This window comes from Pyxicephalus adspersus, chromosome 5 (assembly GCF_032062135.1).
Source record: "Pyxicephalus adspersus chromosome 5, UCB_Pads_2.0, whole genome shotgun sequence".
NCBI classification, from domain to species: Eukaryota; Metazoa; Chordata; class Amphibia; order Anura; family Pyxicephalidae; genus Pyxicephalus; species Pyxicephalus adspersus.
In genome coordinates, this window is record NC_092862.1 from 111,361,318 (window position 1) to 111,385,654 (window position 24,337).

Here is a 24,337-nt window from a genome sequence, read left to right on the forward strand (position 1 = left end):
TGCTCAAGGAACCTCGAGCAACTCACCAAAGGTGAGTTGTATGATGCTGGCTTACATTCAACTTTTGGAACAAATTGCTGCAAAATTCTCTCTTAAAAAAAAAAAAAAAAAAAAAAAAAAAAAAAAAAGAAAAAGTATATCAAATAACCTGGAATTCAACTTTAACCCATTTCCCTTCCAGATTATCAAAAATGTTTAATTGTAAGGCATCTATCAACGATTTAGAACAACTTAAACATTGAATAAAAGATTCAAAGAAATAATTGCTCAAGGGAATGCAAGGCGAGCTGTGGCTCTATTTCAGCTGAAGAACTTTGCGTTTTAAAGAAACTTGCAAGCCGGGGTATCACTGACTTTGATGCACAAATGGGATTGATTCTGTTCCCAACTTTTAATATGTCCCTTTTGGATAGCGCTTTATGATCTACTGCTAAAATATTTATGGCTAAAAGCACATTTTTTAAAATTTTATGGATTGCAAATTCAATCAAAAGTTTCTCTGCTACACATAATCTGATTTATTATGGTAATCCATTGCAAGATATTTTTCAGCACCGTCATGCAGCAAAAATAACTTTACAATAAGCAAATACTTCTATTTATATACATCTTCTCTGGGCAAAGTGAAAATAGCAGATTGATTGTTAGGCGTACCAGCATTCACCTTTCACTATTTGTAAGATGTAGCTTTTCTTTTAAATACTGGTAATATTACAATTACCATTATTATTAAACAGTATTGATATAGCGACATCATATTATGCAGCACTGTACAATAAATAGGGCTTGTAAATGACAGACAGGTACAGACAGTGACACAGGAAGACCCTGACTGAAAGAGCTTAAACAACATTTACACATTTTCTTTGGAACTCAGAGTCCAAGTCTGAGGACATACAATAAATGCAAGTAATCATGGACTGAACCCAGAAGGGACATCACCATGGCACTCAAAGATGTCTTGTGCATTGGTGTAAACTAAGCACATTGGGTCTGGTTTATTAAAGCTCTTCAATGTTGGAGAGGATAAACTTTCATCAGTGAAGCTGGGTAATCCAGCAAACCTGGAATGGATTTCTTAAAAGTCATTTGTTAGAAAATGTTTTGAATCCTGCACTAGATTCATTTATCTCATGGCAAATGATGCAAAGTTCACAGTAGTTTAGACATTCTCCTAATTATTGCTTTGTGGTAAAACTTACTATCACCCCTATCCTTAAAAATATAGGCGAGACCTATAATCAGAGCTGGGAAATCTCTAGAATTTTCATGGAGTCTCTGGCTCATCAAGTACTATTTCTGCCCCTGGGAGTTATGTGTCTATTGTTTACTACAGTAGTAAGGTCAATGTCACTAATCCTAATTACACCGCATGCTGGCACTGCAGAAGTGAGGAAGATGCAAAGAGAACATTCTGTGCTCTTTTCTCCAACAATTCCCACAGGCCTTGTAATATAAGATACTACTGCAAGCAGTTGGCTAAAGCAGGGGTGTTGCATGATCTGCAACAATAGCCCCTGTACACTTATAATCATTTGTTGTCCACTTGCGTCAATATCACTATCAGCACCTCAAATACTGCCATGGGTGTATTTACTGGCCCACTGTTTATTATCAATATCTATTTGCTCTTAAGACTGCATGTTGCTGTCCATGTATTCTTGCATTAGGCTGTTGGCTACCTGCATAGAGTACTGATTTTTTTTTTTTTTTTTTTTTTTTATGCAAGTCCCACACTCTCAACTCTGTTTCCAAAAAGTGTGAAATTGCAAGATACATAAAAGCAACTGTGTAGGTACAATTAATCTTTTTACCCTATAAGAAAAAATCTTTACTATGTCTCAGGAAAATAATGGTTCGGCTTACAATGGGCCTTAATTACCAAAGCACTCCAAGAATAGAGAAAATAGACTATCACCGGAGAACCTTACCAGCAAACATTAATAATTAGAAAATGTTTTCAATCCTGGACTAGATCCATTCCAGGTTTGCTGGATAACTCAGGTTCTCCCATGATAGTTTATCTTCTCTGGTCTTGGAGAGTTTTTTTAACATATCTTTATTGGCAGAGTACAGAAAAATTACAATAAACAGCAAGGTACATAACATAGATGTAGGACATAAGCAGCATATAAAAAATAATACAGTACCAATGTATTATAAAAAAAAATAAAAAACACCTGCTTTTCCTCCGTTTTCCATTTTCAAATGGGAAATTGACATTTACAGTTCAATAAGAAACCAACTAAAGGAAAGAGTAAACAAGTAAACAAATAACGCACCTTCCAAAGAACCAACAAAAAAGGGTACCAGATACGTCACTAAAAAGAAACAGTTTTCTCGCTGGTAAAGTTATATAGAAACATACAATCGCCAAATGCAACATTGGTCATAAAGTTTGGATTGTAACCCTCCAATATTCTGCTATCCTAGTATTTAGTCAAAATAATCATACCAATCGATGTCTAAGATACCCCCAATGCCCTACGGTCATACCAACTAGTGTGGCGAAAAAGATCTATAACATCCTGGAGTTGGGACAGCGATAGTGTATACTGTAGGCCATCCATGTACCAAAAAACTTTTGGGGATGTGTATCTCTATGTTGAGTGGCCTCAGATTTGTCAATAATCCTAGGAGCTTGAAGTTATTGCATCACTTGCGAAATGGTAGGGGGATTAGGTTCCAACCACATCTTTAAAATGGCCTTTTTTGTAGCCAATAAACACAAATGCTCAATTCTAGTTACAGGTATCTGCTTGCTCGCAACATCAGTGGAAGGATCGACCACATTACCATAAAACAAAGCCAAATGAGGTGAAAAAGACCGATCATTACCAGTTACCGTTCTAGTAAATTCAAAAACTCCATTCCAAAACCTAGATATATTAGGGCAGCCTTGTGGCTGTGTTTTGAGAGTGTAGAGGGATAATAAAGGCATAATAAGCCCTGTGTATAATTTTAAATTGGACCTTCCTCCACTGTTCACTGATTATAATCTTGCGGGTACAGGACCAACTAGATTCTAGGAGCTCAAGTGTTTCTGTAGAGCAACTAATCAAGAACAGGACCCAACGGGATAAAAAGGTAGCACTGGTGCAGCGTCATTGTGTATATCCCTCAATAAATGGTATATATGGGATATGGAATGCCTTGCTGAAGCTGTGCTCAAGAGTTGCAAAATAGGGGCCGGCAACACCAAGTTCGGTTTCGTGCCCGGTATCTCAACAAAAACAGACCTAGCCTGGAGATAAAAGAGAAAATGATGTGCAGGCAGAGCATATTTGTGTCTTAAGACCTCAAATGATAACAACATATTAGATTCATCTAAAAGATGGCCCAAATTTTTGATACCTCTATTTTTCCAGTCTTCATATGCCTTATATAATGAACCCTGATGAAAATAAAGGGTGGTACGTAAAGGTGTGACTACAGTAGGCCCAACATAGCAGCAATATAACTTCTTTACTTCCCTCCATGCCAGCAGGGTATCTCCTAGAAGGAGATCATTCCTTAGTTCACGGGGGATGATAATTTGACCCTAGCAATGCAAGGAGTTTTACCCTGCCATATAAAAGTTACAAAAGCTGATTGAAGTTTTTTAATGTAAGCATGGAGTAACAAAAACAGTAAAGTTTGCATTGGGTATAGCAATCTGGCAAAGCTTATCATTTTAATGAGGTGGCACCGACCCATCAAAGATAAGGGTAGGTTCTTCCATGCAGTCAATTGAGATAATACTTTGGATATGAGAGGAGTGTAGTTCAATGTATACATATCAGGGACAGTATGGGAGATTTGCACACCTAAATAAGTAAAGTGAGTCTTAACAAGTTTGATGCCCAGATCATCTATAGTTGTTAATAATATCTTGGGTCCAGTTTTATGTAGAAAAAAACTTTGTCGTGGAAATTTTTAATAAATCAGGTCCAATGTATGCAGGAATCAGCAGCGGTTTAATTGTTTTTCTTCTTATTAGTAATATGGGATGAAAACTTTCACAATATACTGTGGACAGCCTTATGTATAAAAATTCCAAGGGTGTCCATCCCACGGCCTGCGGGCCACATCTGAGCTGTGAAGCTTCAAGATTTAGCCATCTGCTCTTTCCCACTCTGCTCTCTCTGCTCGTTGTCTTGCAGGCATCTTTTATGTTTATATCGATCGAGATTATGCTACCAGGAGAGGGAGCTTCCCGAGCATGCTCCCTGGGAGTAGGCGTGTACTATGGACCTGACAATCAGCTGTAGCTGCTCCCTGCCCATCTTGTATTGTGAGATAATCCAGCTGCAGCAGCATGGGAGATGTATCCATGCAGCTGTCATTATTCCTATGTATAAATCCTCATATCCACACCCAGTGTCAAAAAAGTTTGAAATTTTCAAGTTACCAAGGGGACCCTGAGAGCTGTTACTAAACTTAATTTCTGCCCCTTAAAAGTAACAAAATGCCAGATACGGTGTCACAAGCATTAAATCCTAAGGTTCAGGATGGCGGTAAGGTTGCGTTGGGGTTACCCCATCCCTCATGTCATGGAATTCCATGGCCTCAGGAATGGGGAGGTGTAGGAACCTGTAGATGTAGCAGTAAGAACATTTGGCTATCTGTCACATGAATTGCATTACTCTGGAGGTATCCATTGCAGAGATTTTGGGGTACAAAGGTGGTTAGTGGCCCCCTATCACAGACATGACGCATTGTATGATGTGGTTTCTGCTCTTTGGTACATAAATAGTGAGGGGGGAGCTGTGTGATCGCTTTAGTTTTGTATCTTTCATTAATAAAATGAGCATAAAACGTGAGTACAGGAATTCTTGATTTGTCATTTCTTTTATTTGGTGCATGTATGTTACCGTATCTAGAAACATTTCAATTTAATTTCATTTTAAATTAAAACTATTCTAGTTTTAAACATACATCTTACAGCCCCCAGGTAAAAAATGTTTGGCACCACTCTGATAAGCAAATACAACTTTTATCCACTTGTGTTTTCAGCAAAGCAATGCCCTGCTGATTTCACATACTGACATGTACTTCATCAGGTGCCCATGATGATGATATATAAAGCTTTCTTGGCAAGTTATCACCTCAGCATTGAGCTGCTGCTTGGAGGAGTTCTGAAAAATGTGAGGTGTACTTCTATGATGTCCCCTCTTTGATTACCATTGACACCTGTCACTGCAGAAACTGAACAGTGTACAGTGAGGAGCCACACAAGTTCTGGTGTTAAAATTAGTCAATTAAAAAAATAACATAACCTGTAAAGGTTATTAGCAATATATTATGAGATACACTGCCTGAACAAAAAATGTATGCAAAAAAATTAGTCAGCCGACTTCCTTAATATACAAAATGACCAGGTTTTTCCATCATTGGATTTTTTTTTCCCTGATGGCTCAGACATATTCCAAGATGACAATGCCAGGAATCATTTGGTTCAGATTGTGGAAGAGAGGTTCGGAGGTCACACACCTTCTTGTGTCTGCATTTAGACGATTCAGAAGGTTCAGAACAAACAAAAAAATAAAATGAGAACAGAGTTGCCACTGGTATGTGGGACATACAAAATACAGTGGGATAAAAACTTGTGCAGGGAGCATGAGTATTAGCATTATTACTGTTGATTTGCAAACCTGTAGCTTATCAATCAAGACCTGGCTGGACCTAGTCTTGCCACTGCCAAATGGATTGGTGTTTATTGTTGAAACAATCATCCCAAAACTTAATAAAATCAATTTTTAAAAAAGCTGCTGGCAAATGTTAAAATTTGCAGAAAAATCACAAAAATAGATAATTCATTTTGAAGGTCCATCCAAGTTATTTTCACATTTTTATTGAAAGGTAAACCTTTGGTATACTAAAATGTTACTGTAAAACATGAGGGGCCAAAAGGTCCAGAGGTAGAGCATACACAGGAGTTAAATCACCAGTGTCTGCCCAATGGCTAAAGATGATTGAAGTGGACCTGGAAGAGTTGAAAGTTAAGGTGGCAGCTTCGGGGATACGAGGCCAAGATCCTATAAGCTTTCAACCCTGCAAAGAGCTGGGAAAATGTAGAAATGTGCCATATTCTGCAATATGCTGTTTGGGTATGCTGTGCTCACCAAAACCGGCTAGTTTAGTTCTGCTTTAATCAATGTCTCCTGAAATCCACTACCTCTTGGTATGGGGCAAATAGGCAAATCCTCTCTGACATCTCACAATGCAGTGGTTAAGTGACAGGTGGACCTTTCATCAAGTACAATCAATATCAATACCATATTGAATGGGTCGATGCATGTACAGAATTTAAGACATTTAGAAGGTTATTTAATTTTGCAGAGCATTGGTAGTGCTGTGAGGCTACCTGTTGTTACCATAAAGGTCTTAGATGGCACATAGGTCTAATTTCACCACAATTAGTAAATCACTAAATGCTTTCTAACTTTAGAAAACTTTCTTGCAGTGAGGAGACTGAATCATTTAAAAAAAATTGGTGTAGTAGCCTTCCTACTCCCCTATATCTTGCCAGTTTACACAATTCAAGAAAGCTAGTGTAAATAGCTGTAATAAAATGCTGTTGTGTTTTCAGACCTAATATTCACTATGTTAACATCCTGTTTCATTGTATATGTTTTTCACAAGCAACTTATTTCTTATAAATTTGCTGGAAAGTTTTTGTTGCCTATAGAGATTCAGCCAGAAAAAGCACTTGTGCAAAGCCCAAAAGCCCTAGACCAGTGATTTACAAGTACCGGCAGTGTTGTCAGCCTGATATGTACACTTCTTTACGTATCTATCTGGTCTAATTGGAGAACTGAAGGTGCTTACATGGAAGGCTGACAACATTACTGGTATTTATAGGGAAGCCCCTACTGTCACACATAGGTATATGTACTTTTTTTCGATCAACCTATTACCAATCGATGCTCGTGGACAATTCTCTAAAATGAAAATCAAACAAATTAGGCATAAAATAATTTTAAAAAAATCAGTATGCACTAATATCAATATGTAACAGAAATATTCTAGTTACTCTCTATTATGCTTCTCACATGTGCATATGTATTATCCCCTGGTCTTCTTTATTACAAAGTACACAGGCTCTGGTCCTAGCTCTAGGAACACTTTTCCCAATTTGTTTTCAGTCACTTCTAATCCCCTAAAGTACTCTTTATACCATTTTATTAATCTACTGGCTACTCAGTTATCCCAATATAAATTATAGAATTCAGTTATTTTCCTAGTACAAGTCCCATTTTAGCCTTTAAACTGAAGATTTCACCTTATCCAAGTGTTATTGTACCACTAGTATTGCCCACTGTTTAGAATATAGAGAACAAATCTTATAGATGCACTCACCTGCATGTTTTCTCGTAGATCTGTAGCTTCTCTTATAGGCTGAATTGCATTCTTGAAAACGTCATCAATAGACTTTATAAGCAAAGTCCTCATAGATGCATAATCCCTTGATTTTTTAGCTTTTCTAACTGAGAGACCCCTCTTATGAGGCTTTCCTCCACCTCTACGGTTTGTAATTGCCACATGGACAAACAATGATGTATGTGGCAAAATATCCCCAGTCAAGGATTGTAATGGAACATGCCTGTAGCCAGGCTGGAGACATTCAAATGGGATAGTGTACTGCCCAATAAACTCATCACCAATATAATCATCATCTAGCACCACAAATCGCACCATTGTCAGCTCTGGAAGGTTAACTTGAAATTCAAAACTTTCATCAAAAATTGGATTGTCTCCATTTTGATGGACCGTTTTTGTCCTCTGCTCAGCACAATCGGCAGGTATTCCATGAATCTCAACATAGACGTAAGGATCCACAACATCTCCTTTAGCTCCTGAGCCTTTGGGCTTTGGGAAATTTTGCCCGCTGATAATTTTAATGTGAAGAAGTTGAGGAGAAACTCCAGGCACAGAATCTTTAGTATTAGCACTAAAGAAAGATACTTCCTCACGCATAATGGCAGGTCGTAAAACAAACCCACAATTTCCATTCTGACGAAACCAACCAATATTTAAATCCATCATTAGTCCTGGAGTCTGGAAATTCATTGCAACTATTTGGCAACCGCATTTCCAAAAATCTTGAGGGTTCATGTTGCTGGAGTCTATCCTCATTGGGCTTGGGAAAATTCGCGAAAGGAACTTTTTGTTATAGTTAACAAAATCACCAGGGTTTTCATTTGCATATTTGCCAGCTGCTACTTCATTGAAGGAGCATACTTCCCAGTACTTCTGGTTTTGGAAAGATGATTGGAAATTAACAAATTGTACAGATTTACAAAGGCTTACAAGTTCCGAAAGCTCCTTGCAAAGTTGAATTCGCTTTACAGGGACAATGGTTTGCTGATCTTCCCCTTCCTTGCCCACCCTCTGTGACATCTCAAGACCTTCATCCTCATCTGTAACATCCCCCTCAAACCCTGAGCAATCAGGGGGAAGTTGTTTGCCTTTAATTAATATTTTTCCTTTTAAGCCCTCGGGAGACGGAAGATAGGAATCCTCAGCGTTAGGTGGAGTGGTATAAAGTTTATCCCCCAAAATTTTCTTCATATGTTGAACCATAACTTTTTGTTGCTTGACAGAACAGTGGTTTTCTAAACAAAGAATTAAAGGGAAATCCGAAGCATGGAAGACATATTTATTAATTATGTCAATCACACTGCGAAAGACAATTTGTGTTGTCATGGTATGTCCAGTGTAGATGACAGGCTCATTATCTGGGCCATCCCAAACATCCAATTCAACACTTCTGCATCCCATTTTGAGAGCGCGAATATAACCAGTAATATCAGATGGACCTCTAAACTGATCCTCTATTAGGTAAGTATTATGTGATGAATTTATATAGTAATGGGACAAAGGTTGAGTCATGTCCTGGCACACTTTTTTGTGTTCTGGGTCAAAAATACTACAGTCTGCAGACATAAGGTAATTTGTAAATCCATCCAAAGAAAGGCATCCTTTCTCCTGACCTTTAGATGGTTCATATTTTTTTATAATGTCAAGGCTAATTTCCTCAGTTACCTGTGCCACACCTTGCTCAGCCTCCAAAAACATCATGAGATCCTTGGTGTCCAAGTACTCCTTATTGCTTGAAAACTGAACCAGTAAAAAGTATATCTCCGGCCTTGTGCACAGTTCATGGAAAACTTCAATAAATTCATCTTGAGTCACATCACTGTTTGTTTTTTCCTTTGTTTTTTGTAATTCCTTAAACTTTAACTCAATTTTACTGTTTTTAAGACCTGGGTTCAACTTTTTAATAAATTGTACTGCTTTACAAATTGGTACATGTCCCACATTCTCCTCATCAATTTCCCTGAACATTTGCGTAAGCCAAGATATTCTCATATTGTCCTGGAAACTTTCAATCATGTCAAGTGTATGCTTTCCATATGAAATTAAATAGCGTAAACCTGTTACCCAAATATTGGCAATGTCAGCAGAGTTTGCAACAAGATCTAAGGATTCGTAATTTTCCCCATATATTATAGAAAAAGCACAGTCTTCTGAAATCTGGTCATAAATTCCATTGCTACGAAAAATATCTGTATTTTTTCCAGTTCTGACTTCTTTTACAGATCTAATGTCAATTTTTGCTTTTTCAGAGTCTTTCTTTGAAGGCTCCCACCTCAAGGACTGCATGTCTGCATCCAAAAGGAAGTACCTGTGATAGATTCTAGAGTTGGACCGGACTTTTTTTAGTTCAGATCCTTCAACCATGGAGTTGATGCAGTCACTTGCACTGCTGATTTTCTTCTCGGCTGGCATACTACTAAACGACACTGTCTTCTTCCTTTCTCGTTTCTGCTTGGTGCCGTCCTATGGATAAAAAAAATTTATATATTAAAATTAAGATACTTTTTGGTCTGCTTTTAAGAAAAAGTCAAGATGCCAAATGTGAATCTATACAAAATTATAAGAGCTGACAAAGAATAATTATTTCTAAAAATGCAAATCGAGAGTTTTCATACAAATATTTTTTTTACTAGTTTATGTTACCCACTTAGAACAACCAATCCCATATCTGGTGTCATAACACCACACAGGGGCATGTTTGCTCACCGTACTATAAAACAAAGATAGGAATTGCTCTATTGTAATACAGCATAAATCTTTTAAAAAAGGTGCAATGTTGGCTCTAACATACTTACCCCAGTAGGGTATTTTTAAAGCCCAACTGTAGTTCAACTATACTGAACTTGAACCAATGTTTTGTTTATTACCTGTGATTACTGGTTCTCAAGACCTAAATAACGGTTGATTATCATTAGTAGACCTCTATTTAGCACTGAGTTCTTGGAATCCCATGAAAGAATGAGGATTCAGGACTAAATAATTTTGTAAAGTTCTTTGTTTATCATTTACTCTATGAAAAAAACATAAATACAAAGCACTGATTGCCAGCAAAACCCCCACACTTTTTTTTACGTTTTACATATATTTTATACTGAACTCCCTTGGGGATGTGACATCACCAAGCTTTGTTGCTGACTCCTTTAACAGGTGTCTGTCAGGGGTTTGGGATTTTTGGCAATTTGAATTGGCCATGCCTGGATGGTTTAACTCTCCTGCATGGACAGGAGTTCATTCATTCCAATGGATCTTGAAGCTTACAGAGATGTGTAGTGTACATTCTCAGGAAAAGGGTGAACTGGTAGGTATGTCATTTCTGCAATAACAGCCGATCTTTATGGAACATTTCAACTATAACAAATGATAAATCAAATTAGAAAGTCAAATAAAGATACATCTTTATCAGTGTAACCATAAAAAACAACTTCCTATTGTTTTTTTCCCAAATTATTTAACCTGAGACAAAATACTCATCAGCCTACCCCAGAGGAGCTTACAATCATCGTTTTCTCCTGCACACAAGAACACACATACAAACTAATTTGTTCAGAAACAGTAGATACAGAAAGAACATATCCTGGGGGAATTAAACTGCAGTACCCAGTGCTCTACAACAAGAATATTAACTAATTCAACATCATGTCACCCACATTCTGGTGAGTACTGAGGGTACGCAACTGACTTCATGTGGACTACTACAATGTGTAGAATATTATGGCTTTTCTAATGTATTACTCCAAGGAACAATATTGGTTACCTATTAGAAACTGCATTTCTATCTCATATACTTACAAAGTTTGCTAAGTCTCACTGTATACTGGTTAATGTTCAAAAGTAGTCAAAATTGACAATAAAACATAATTTATTATTTGTTGTTCAGAAAGTGTATTATATGTAACTTACATGAGATATAGTTCTAATCAAGAATTTTTTAAGTTGTTATATTAAATGCAGCATATCATTTATATCTAAAAAATAGCTGTATGAAAATAATAAAACATAGAAAATATCAAATGTGTCTTAGCTGAGGTGGCTCTTCTAAATCTGGCCAGACATTAAGAAGACCACAACAAAGTTCATCAACTCTGTCAACCTAAAGTATGGCATGTAATATTTCAGGATTCTCTGAAAAAGTACTTGGAAGCTGCAGCTGTCGGTCTAGTCAGGAGCCAGGAGATTTAATATTAACATACTGTGCTGTGACCAGGCTCCATCGGCTAGTTTTGTGCCAACAAGAAAGTTAAGAAAGGACAAGGACAAAAGAGGGAACACATTAAATACAAATGTAAGCAAGTTAAATTAAAGATAGTAATGCACATAAGCTGTATTTTATACAAACTAATCCAGGGTAACGTTAGGGGCTGTATGCAATAGCCAAATAACGAAAATACACTTAAAGAGCTGCCTATACCTTTTTTGATTTAATCTTTTGTGCTAAGTTTAGAACTGTGTAGCACAATAAATGATTTTTTTTAAATTAAAACTTCACCTTTTTATAATTTGCATCTTGTCATTGAGGTCAATCTCTCAAATCACCCAGGATTGTCTACTTGTAAAGCTTTAATAAATCAGGCCCATTAGGTCTGCCTTATGTGTGTAAAAAATGGAATTATTATTAATATTGATAAACATTATAAATGGGCAGCACGGTGGCTAAGAGGTTAGTACGCTTGTCTTTGCAGCACTAGGTCCCAGGTTCAAATATGCATGGAGTTTGCACGTTATTCCCATATTTGTGTGGATTTTCTCTGTGTTCTACTCCCACATTCCAAAAACATGCAGTTAGGTTCATCAGCTTTCCCCCAAAATTGACCTTGTAGACATATGACTATGATAGGGGCGCTCCCATAAAGCGCTGCGTAATATATTGACGATATATAAATACTGTGCGTATAATAATAATACAGTTAACATATTACGCAGAGCTGTACATTTAATAGGGATGCACATAAATACCATGCCAATGATGTTCGACTAGGGGAATTAGTTATGAAGTATGACTATTATGTTAAATACTAATGAATGATTGTAACATGTTGAAATGTATACATAAGAAAAACGAATAGAAAACAAAAAACAAAAAAAGAGTTACATAAAGTTATCTAATGTGCTGCTAAGAAGCTCAGCATGGATAAAAGATAACCCCATCAAAAAAAAAATATGATTTCACGTTCTTCAAACCTATATTTATAAATGATCTCAAGATGATTGGATATATGCATCTGCAGGCTGATGTTATTAACTGGATAAGGCAAAGGGTGAATTATATATTTGTGTTTCCAGGTTTTTGTGGCAACATGTGAAGGATGTATCCCTGGTAAATTTACAAGTCAGAATTTTCAAGTAGGAAAGGAAATATAGCTTAGAAAATACCAAAAGCACCGGAAGCAAAAGTTATTAATTGTTGAAAAAAAAGTCCTTGAAAACGCATTGTGAATCTAGCAGATGAAAACATTTTCTTTACAGCAAAACACAATGGCACTGGAGTACTTGTGAAAATGTTAACCATGACATTTAACGTTACATTCTTCTCTGTCTCCTAGGAATCATGGTCAGGATCTAACAATGATTATTTTCTTTTAAATAAAAATCATGTCAACTCTGTACATTCTACAGCAGTGTTCCTCAACCAGGGATGATACGGAATTTGCGAGGGGTTCCTAGAGCAAAAAACAATTTGTGACTCAATTTAACTGACACCAATGATCTTTTTGGCTATTTGTAAGTGTGACATTCTTTTTACTGGCCACCAATATAAAAGGTATTCTTTCTGTTAACCACCAGACCAATATCCCATGACCTGCGAATATAGTATTATTGCAGGGGTTCCCTGAAAGTTATTTCAAGGGTCCCCCATGTTAAGGAAAATAGTGAAACACTCTTCCAGAGTGTTGCTGGACGTGCACACTAGGGACCTAATGAGGCCTCAATGAATGGTTATATAGCCTATTTAACTGCTTTACTCAACCATAGGGGAACTCCTGAAAAAAAAACTTTTCAGGTGTGGTGAAAATCTTAATAAAACATTAACACATCAGGGGTGGGAAACAATCCTCTAACATTGGTAGTCATGTCAAACTTCTTTACCAGGTGGTGATGACCCTAGAACTCTGTAGGACCAGCAAATATTTCATAGGTCAACTGGCCACCCACAGTTCATGCAACCCAGCACAAACCCCTGGCTGGACAAAGTTGCAATTGAGTCCCATTTGGGCACTCTGCTGGGCATATTTTGCCAAGTTTCTGTGGTTGTCCCTGTTGTTTTCTGTGCCTCACTATAGTTCAGTGAGCACATTCATAGTTATGAGATGATGGTGATGGAGTGGTGGGGTCACAGACTGGTTGATTTGAATAGTAAATTATATCAGGATCTATAAATCTGTAACATGTGTCTGTACGCATATAGGTATACCATATTGTTCTGGTGATATTTAGGCCTCACCCCAGAAAAAAAAATCAAATACTTCTTTCCCTTACTGTACACCCCTCCCGTCAACAAAGTATCCTTATACCATTGAAATGTGCATGTTTTGCACCAACAAGCTGAATACTTCTAACATTACACAAATGAGACATGCTGAGCAGTTTGGTGCTACTTTTAGAGCTTGGTTTGGCACATTCATTAGAAATTAGACACCTATAAGCCATGTCTGCTTTACATGGCAATGTCATTGATCAGCAGACACTGAGAAAGATGCACAACTACAGCCAAGTTATTTCATTATGACAGGACGCTGGTCTGCATGTGTAGCTGCCAAAATATGCTCAACAGAAATACAATCTATACAAGCTATGACAAAGATAAATGTTGTGTGCTGAAAAACCATGCACACTGAATTGGAAGACTCAGAAAAAGTATTTTCTAAAATAGTTTATTTTAGGATTAGTAATGCTTAGTGACATCACATATAATTACAGACTCTTAAAGCGGAACTATACTGTGATAATAAAATATTACGACCAGGCAGGTCTTTCTGCAATAAAACATGCTTTCCTGCCTGATTGCAATTTTTAAAATACATTACTCATTCTGTTGTGAACAACGCTATCTTTCTTCTCCCCTCCTTGGTTTTGATCTTTAGCCACCTTGATAAGCCAGGATGACATACCATCATTTAGCCTTGGGAGCCCCTCTTTTTCAGAAGAAGACATTGATAAGGCAGGTAAGTATAATTTATTGCAGAAGGACATCACCATTCACCTTTCTGCAAGTTCTGCAGAAGTTCTTTAGTTCTGCTTTAAAATTTCTGCCTAATATGATGGAACTATATAAATACCTATTAAAAATAACAACTTTATTTTTTTAAAACAAAAACCTTCAAACAGAAAAAAATAAATGAAGCATGTTAAATGTTTAGGGTACTTATGGCAAAAGAAGCACAAAAGGGCAACATTTACAGTAAGATAAGAAAGCGGTTTAACAACTTATTGACTACCAACAGCAAAAGGACTTTAGGTCATTGTCGGTAGTAATAGGAAGATGTACATGTACAGAATCTGAAACATTTAGCTGTGTCCCCCCCATCCTCAAAACTTTCCATGCTGTCCATAGTCACCTACTGTCTCCGAATAGAAAAAAGGGTCATATTTGGTACATATTTGATAAGGACCTAATTAAAAGCTAAACTCTGCACACACACATATATATATATATATATATATATATATATATATAATATAAACTAATGCAGCTTTGCAATCTTTAAAATATCATTAAAGGCAGGAAATATACCCAAATGTGTTGATTGGGTTTATGTCTTTGCAGTCCCTGTAAAATAGCGCTGAAGTTTGAAAGGAAACACAGTCAAAGGATGAGAAAAAGAAACAGAGACATGAACTCATCACTTGCTGGGGTAGGTCTAAAATAACTAACTGAGTTGACTGATGTTAGCCATATAACAGAGGATATTATTATTACTATTATTATTATTATTAAACAGGATTTATATAGTGCCAACATATTACGCAGCGCTGTACAATAAATAGGGGTTGCAAATGACAGACGAATACAGAGGGTGACACAGGAGGAGAGGATCCTGCCCCGAAGAGCTTACAATCTATATCTAGCAACAAAAAAAAAGGTTACTGTGGGGTAAGTCTCAGGATTGGAGGCAAATATTACTGAAAAAAATGTTTTTGTTACTTTATCTTTTAACCACCTGGGCGTTACACTGATGTGTAGATTTCTGTACCAAAAGCGTTACACTGTTTTTCATGAATTTTTTTTTTTTAAATTGTAGACCTGTAACTTACAGAAATATGTCCGAACAAGGGTCTAGTGGATATCATGAATATAAAAAAAAGTTTGAAACACACAATCATGTAAAAAAAAAAAATGTACTTTTAATAAAATCCTATCCTATTTTTTTTGCATAGAAATTTTTGTTTATATTGTGGGCTTGTAATTCTTAGGATTAACTCCCGGGTATGATAATTATATTTAATATAATCATAAATTATAATATAATACATAAATATAAATAATAATTTAAAACAATAATGAAATATAAGACAACAATGTAATCTAAAAATAAAATTGTACTTTTATTTTTATTTCATGTTGTGTGGTGTTTTTGTACTGTAAAAACCATTTAAAAGCAGATTACATTGTAATCTGCTTTTAAATTTCCCTCCCTGACACACCCCCATACATCACCAATCACATCACTGGAAGATGACTCATCCTCCGGGGTGATGTATGGGGGGGATTTCCCTGCCCTGCTCACAGAGAAGAAGAAGATGCTGCTGCTGCTGCTGCTATGTATGACAATCGGATTGCAATATAACGTTTGTTTACATTTTTAACCACCTGGTGAGAAAAGTTCGGGTTTAACACTTTTTGCAAAAGTTTTTACCCCGAACCAAGGTCGGGTTTAAAGACCAGGTGGTTAATGGGCTACTTATTTTCAAACTGTTATTTTTGGACCTGGTTCTGATACTCCTGCAAAATTTAATCCTAATGTTGTACCATCTCTGAAGGAGTAAGAGATACATTATTTACATATTCTCATTGTTTCATGCAATGGACACATCAAAAGCGTTTAAAAAGCAAAAAGCATTATAATTTGATGGGGTTTAAAAAGACACAGTCAACTATTTTATACATCCAAAAGAGAAAAAGTCTTCTACAATATTGGTGAACTCCAATCATCATGAAAAGATCATTTTGATCCAGGTTAGTACAGGTGCTTGTTGGCATTCTTGTTGCCTCTAATATACAGCAAGCTTGGTCAGTACCAAGTGTTTTCCCAAAAGTACCAATCAGATGAAAACCTGTGCTGGATGTCTGAATGTCTGTGCAGGGACGCCAGACCAGAGAGGGGACTCGCGAGGACACCGGGCGCTGCAGGTAAGTACTGGTACCCGGCGTACAAGACGACTCCTGACTTTGTCATAGATTTTTCGGGGTTAAAAAGTCGTCTTGTACGCCAGAAAATACGGTAATTGACAATGCTTGAAATATTAGGTACATTCATTCGCATTGCATATGTGTGCTTTTCCTCATTATGTGCACATAATGAGGAAAAGCACACATATGTATTTTGTTTACAAAAATGTATGGTGTAAAATTCATTAACAGTTTGGGAACCAGAATGCTTGTGCCTGGTACACAGTGCCAGCTCCATAGACATGGTGTGATGAGTTTGGTGTGGAAAAAGACAGGGAGCCAGACTTCATCTCTACAGAACTATGAATTAGGAAGTCAATTGCAAGCCATGTTCCAGTCCAAAATCAGTACCTGACAATATAAATGCTTTTTAGCTGACTATGCAGCTTAGTGCAGGGATATACAGGACCCTCTGGGGTTGCCAGGACTGAATGAAAGTTAGGTCATCCCGACAAGGTCAATCAAGTTGGCCAGAGATCAGCAACCTGGCAGAATAAGGTGGGGGCATCTGCAAAGGAACAAGGACAGATGAGTGTACTTAAATAATTGCAATCAGGCACAAACAGGTATTTGATTGCAAAAGGAACATTGCCTGTCCCTTCTACTATTAAGGACCTGACTGGTCATGTTTTGAAATGGGGTGTCTAACAAAAAACGTGTAAGATTGGTAAGATTTCCTAACAGTTTGGTATTATAGTGTAAACGCAGGAAGTAAGCTATGCCACCTGCCAGTGTAGGTAATACTTTTTTTTGTATAAGTTCTTCAGCAGAAAGGTAATCTTTATGCATCCTGTAAAATACATGTACAATGTGTTACAAATGTGTAATATCATTTATCACTGCATGAAACACTTTAAAGATGCAGTATGGAAGAATTTGAACTATTGTACAGTACTCTGGGGTGCGGACAATACTGCTGCCTATCACAATATTTTCTTTTAATGTCCAGTAAAAATTGATATAGGTGTAAAGGGACAAGATACTCCAATCAAATCCTTCCACAATGCCGGTATAGCCTCCACCAGAACTGAGAATTCTCCATCTTTAGAGACAGCTGCTATCGGCACTAAGGGTAAGTTTAAACCACAGTTTGGCTTTAAAGCCATAAAAAGGCAACTAATATGAGAAAATGTGTATAATCTACATTATACATTCTAATTGTTAAAGTATTTGTGACATAGTTATGTAAAAGCTGCATAATATGTCAGCATTATATAAATACTAGTTATTAATATTTTTAAACCCTTTTTGCATTTAAAAAGTAATCTCTGTTCATAATTCTGCCATATAATTCCTCTGGTTTATACAAAAATAAAATATTATTTCTTACAATGTTTTACGAATGCTTGTCATATTTCACACTGCAAACATAAACTGTAATAGCTATTCCAATATTTACAATAACATTCTTTCTAAAAGCCAGATGGTAACATTATCCAGTTCACATGCTGTATAACACTGCATGCTTAGCCTACTGTAAATGTATGATGATGGACTGCAGTACTATTTTAATTTTTGAAGAAGAATCTTTTTTACAGACGTAGTTCAATTTCAGTCTTTATCTTTGAAGAATGCAATCAGGAACCAGACTATGGGATTGCTAAAAGTGGTTTCCTAATTAAATAGTTGTTATGGTTTACAGCACATCATTGCTCATTTCATTATCAAATAAACTCCTTGGCCTCATAGTGTGCACGGATGTGTGTCCTGAACATCACATTGTAAGAAAGGAAAACCAATCTTAGATGTACAGGGTGAGCCGGAGGGTTGAGAATATTGCCTGTTTGTTTGGTTACAACGACACAAGAAAAGACTATAAATGGTATAGCTCAACACTTCTTGTTTTGTAATTTCAAAGACTTTCCATCAGTACTCTGTCATGGATGTCATACTGCAATACCTAAAGAAAACAGCTAAGGGGTTGCAAACACTTGCCATAATGGAATTCAAACTCTTCAAAGGTCAGTAGAACTAAAATAAATATTTACATAGTGACTGGTAGTATTTTCGAAGACAATATTTGTTGCAAAAATGAATAAAAAAAACTAAAAGAGGTAAACAAATTGATTAAATTTAATTGGAAGAGGACTGGCTGAAGATATTAGTCCTGGTGACCAAGCGAAGAGAGATGAGTTATAATTTAAAAAAAAACAAAAAAAAAACACTGAAAACAGACAGGTAGATTTATTTTATAACTAGATGCCAGCAAATAAAAAGCCTGAGTCACATTCATATAGATATGTATGAATATTATCCAGTTTCATCTTTTATATAAGTACATGATAGAAGGTTCAGGTTCTTCTGTGCTGCATTTTCTCCCTGCAGTCCTTATGAAAATAGTTTTATAGAATTGCCATATCTGAATATCTATACAATCTGGAATTGGATTATCTTACAGTATTAAATTCAAAATTCTCTAAATACTAACCAGCATAACAAGTATGGAATGGAGAGAGCCAAGGTCATTAATATAATACTTCTTTTACTTTAGAAAAAGGAGAAGACAATATGAGGTATTCTACCTAAAGGTCAAACATTTTATTTTACTAAAGAGTAATTTTGAGGTTAAATAAAAAAACAGTAAATGAGATAATAAACATCTTTCATGTAAACAGGGAGATAGATATCAGGTCCACATTGTGTGGGTTTACAATACTCCTAAAAACATCCATATAAATAAATCCTTAGATTTTGGATTAGGTGTCATAGCTTAAATCACTCGGCCCAATTAGCTGATATTGGGTCCTGTATGATGAGAACACTGCAAGTTGGTTGAATATTAAAGTAAACACATCAGTAGTGTAAAGACACTATATAAAACTCCATGTACGGTATACCTGGGTTCTCATTTTCTTCCTACAGGATGTGTATTTTTCTCTCTACAAGCCACTGTACATTAGAAAGCAGATGTTATTTGCTCCACTTCATTTCTGAAGAAACACACATGTTTCTGATGTGCAGGAATTCTCAGATACAGTAAAACATGATGAATGCAGATACAAAATCTGAAAGAATTTCAGCTGAAACCAATTACATATCAAGGATCACTATATTTTCCCAACTACAGTAAAGTAGTGCATAATGCATAAATAGACTACATTTGGAGTATTTAATGAGAACTTTTACTATATTTGCTATATGTTGCTTGCTATGAGATATTTCCAATCTTATACAACAAACCAATACATTTAGGGGTAACTATAGTGTTTTTAGTGTATTTACTTTTTTTATATAGTGTAATTTACATTTATAAATCAAGCTCTTTGTGTTGTTTTTCCAAAATTCTTCTTTTACACGTAAACATTTAATACAAGGTGTTGTTTGCTTCAGTGTGTAAAGTTTAAACTGGGCTTCTTATAAAAGAGTCAACTATCAGCCTTGCATTTGATGACAGCTTCTGCAGAGCAAAGATATATACAGCTTTGTCTATTCTTAACAAGACAAAGGCCATTGGTAATTCAAGTAGCGGTGTGTTTTTTTACCTTGAATATTGTATTAGTTAATATTATATTTTATGCAATAAATAAGAAAGTCAAGTATTAGCTTGCACACACACAAAACACACTATTTGTTCAATAACTCACTGCAGGATAATAATCACAATAATCCCTGCAGGATAATATTCACACTGTGTAGTATCAAAGAAAAGGTACACCACAGACACGATGGTCACTACCTTTCCCTTTCAAAAATATTAATTCCTCTACATACCATTGCATAGCAGAATTAGGGTTTTAATGAGTTTTAAAGCCACTATTCCAAAAACCAAGAAACTGTTTTTCTGTCCACTGAGCATACTGGAACTTCACCAGCTACTCCCAGCAGCCTTATTTTTATGCTTATAATGGACCACGGGGTGTGTAGCCAGAAGCAAGTAATAATGATTGAAAAACAGTATCTGGTCTTTAGTTTATTTAGGCGCCTTAAAATACCTGATCTAAAGATAAGCAATCAACATAGAAAGCGAAAATACTAATGTGTTGGATCTTACTGAAAAGCACGATACCACAATACATGTGAGTTCATTTTAAATGGCATTCCATTGCAAGACAACATACGTAATCTACAAAGCTCCTAACATAGCAATACAGTACTAGGAGTGTGTTGGTGTGATCAAAAGTGTTTTTAATGCCAAAAACGTAATGTACACCTTAGGTAATTTTTTAGGTCTGCCTACAGTAGGAAAGGTAAAACCCCTCTCAGACAGTAATTACTGGAACAAATATTGTCATTGGGAGAATTCCCCTGACTTTCTATTACTGACTCAGTTGGACTTTCCTTCACTTTCTTCCCCCAAAACAGTGGTCACCAGGACAGATACAGAGGATGAATCTCAGGATTTATTCCTTTAGATATTGCATATACCTCTTTTGTACTATTAAACTACTTAGGTATATCCAGGTGCTGTTAAGTGCATCAGTAACCAGTTTTCTGCACATATATATTTACTGAAGCCTATAGTAGCTCAAGGACAAAGAAGGCAAAGGTGCTAACCACCACCAGGCTCATGGTATTGGGCGGGTAGAATTAGAAAGATTCCATTATAGTGATCCCATTCTTATTTGTTGTACCAATGGAAACACCATTCTAGTGTCAAGAATACAACGGTGGATTTCCAGATCATAAATATGTTGTATTGCCCATCTCATCTAATTGTACAAGCTACCAATCAAAGACTGGCTAGAATTGACCTGGTAGTTGGGAAGGGTAAAAATAAGCCAATGGTTCACAATGAAACAATAAGCGAAACCCCCAAATATTACCCCATGACTGCTAAATTCTGAGTGCATTTATCTTTATTCAATATATAATTGATTCATTTAAAAAACAAATTCTATGCAATAACTGTATTAAACACTGACACGTTTTACTTGTTACTCACGTTTTAATGGTTTCCATCTACGGCAGAGCTATAAAGCCGACACATGGACATTCTGCCGTTTAATGAGATACAGACATCACAGTTTGTTGCTTAGCAATCTGTTTACTGGAATTAGACTATTTCTAATAAACATAAGTAATATCACATCAATACTTCTAAACCTCACTGTCCATTTTCAACCAATTAATCTTTTTTTCTTACATATTATTGGATCTTAGAACCAAATAAAACATATTAAATATGGAAAATGCTGTATTGTGATAGCTTTATGTGGTTTTTATTTTGGACAGTTTATCCTAATCCCTGACACTGGACGACAATGTAGCCACGTGAAATAAAATGAATGTAAAAACTGAATAGTATGATTGCATATCAGATTAAATGTTTAAGATAAATGTCCATAAAGTACAGGTTTTATTTTAATTAAAGGTGTTCAATGGAACACCCTTGCATTTCTACTTGCCTTTTTAAGTGATGTTCTTTGCTCTTGGATCCCTGCAGATTAACAATTTTAGGCTGCTGCAATATTTTAGTCAGTTTGGCCAATTCAGACTGAACTGTTCACATTAGGCTTACAAAACCTGAATCCTGCATCTCCAACAAAAGCTGAACATCACCTAGTACTACCAGAGCCTTTAAAATCATATAGGATTCTCTGTGTGAGAAGTCTAGCTGACCTTATCATATGCTTCAACTCATTCTCAAGTAAACATATTGGAGCCCCATACCTAACCTTTTCAACCAGCCCATGAAAAACAGAGTAAAAATTTAGAACTTTAGATGTGAGATCCAGAACAGAGTTTTGCAAATGGCAAGAAAACCTAGTACAAGCAATCCATACAGTATCAAAACAGAAAGAGGGACACACACTTTTATCATATGTATGCAGTGTTCAACCCAGAATTTTTTTAAAGCTGGGTGGGAAGAAATTGTAGGTGGGTGGCAGCCCCTAATATTGTGATCCATCTCTTCAGTAATCACCCAAAAACAGCCGGGTGGTTACTGAAAAGTGCCGGGTGGTGCGCCCAGCTAAAAGGGGCTGGGGAGAACACTGGTATGGAAGGGCCCACTAGATCCTTGAGGAATCATGGGAAAATGGGGTCTAATGTAGTTTTTTCCATAACTGTGGAAATTTTTTTTACACAAAATTCTATACTAAGCCATTCCTATAAATCCATCTCAATGATGGTCATATTTCAATAGTACAATAAAATATCTATTAAATACATTATATTATATATGAGTTATCAAACTTATTTTATATTTGAATTGGAAGACCGCAAAGGTTCCTTGTAAAAAATTGCTGACTTGTTCTTGTTTATACCAACAAGGGTGAAGCTTGTACTTGGTGCAATATTTGGATGAGATGTACAATCTTTTAAAAAAGATATGATACACATTCATACAAGTGGACAGGAATGTGAAGAAGGTGGGACAGGGAAGGCAAGCTCTGTTGCTGTAAAGAAATATCCAAACTGTTGAAGATTTCTGTGACTGCGTATCTCCCAATCTCCTGAGATGGAAAAAGGGACCCATTAAAGTACAAAGTATATAAGCAAATCATCACCAAGTGGAAAAAAAATAATTGGTATACCAAAAAGTGCTTTTGTTTTACTCCATTTCCGTTATGCTGGCTTTAAAAAAAAACTGATGAGGATAGAGGGACAGGTTCCAAATGAGTTAGGATGTATGGTGCCAAAGGTTTTCGAGGAGGCTGCAGGTAAATAGGCAAACCTTTCGATGCCTGCACCTAAACTTTTTACATTTTAATTTTTGAATTTTGCATTTAAAGAGTCTCTTTAAGCAAATCTTTTGAAGCAATAGAAATGTGATGTGCCTATTTATGATTTTCTGCATGAGATACCATAGTGTCATTTTTTATGTTACGAAGAGGATCATCCGATCCTCTTCCACTGAACTGAACAGAGATTTGTTTTTGAAACACATAAAGAAGACAGCATAACATGAAAGGATGTACAAGTGGAATTATCTAAACCAGCTCTTAGATAACAGCAACAGAGAGCAGTTTGCTGTAATTTGTCGATGCTTTGCATTGATTTATCCAGTGTTTTCAGCACAGCCCCCAGGAAGCTTTACTCCTCTGAACTTACATTCTCTGTTTCTGCGGCTGTGCCTTTTATTTTACACCTACATGTACTCCGTTACATTTATAACCCAGTAATTCCAGAAACTGGTGCCATGCTGCTTCATTATTCTGCAGCTGTAAAGAGTAATTTGTGAAAAAACAGCAAAGAATGGCATAAATTCCTATCACTCTTTAATAGTTGGAGCTTTGAAAGATTACTGAGCCTCAGCCCAGAGAGAAGAGCAGAAAGCGAGTCAACACTTACTGGGCAATATAAAATGCTGTTATAAACCCAACAAGGGTTTTCAACAACACGGCATTAGGATGGATTTGCACTAGGACTTGCATTTAGCACACATTAATGTATAAATAAAACAGAATGCTATTGTATGAGTTAGCACAACCACAAGGATAGGTTTGTACATACAATAACAGTTCGAGTTGCTTTTTGTCTATTTTTTTTTATAAAAAATTATGCTTTATTATTATTATTTTACAGTATTTATATAGCGCCATCATATTACGCAGCGCTGTACAAAGTGCATAGTTGTGTCACTAACTGTCCCTCAAAGGAGCTCACAATCTAATATCCCTACTATAGTCATATGTCATTAATGTAGCC

At 36.2% G+C, this 24,337-nt stretch overlaps 1 protein-coding gene across 2 annotated transcripts in view; it reads right to left on the minus strand.

Moving 5' to 3' along the window:
• PLCL2 (phospholipase C like 2) overlaps positions 1-24,337 on the minus strand; it is a 120,079-nt gene that overhangs the window by 36,523 nt on the left and 59,219 nt on the right. For both annotated transcript variants that reach the window (XM_072412444.1, XM_072412443.1), the window contains exon 3: positions 7,342-9,825. In XM_072412444.1, the coding sequence (XP_072268545.1) occupies positions 7,342-9,825 (2,484 nt within the window). The remainder of the gene's footprint in view (positions 1-7,341; positions 9,826-24,337) is intronic.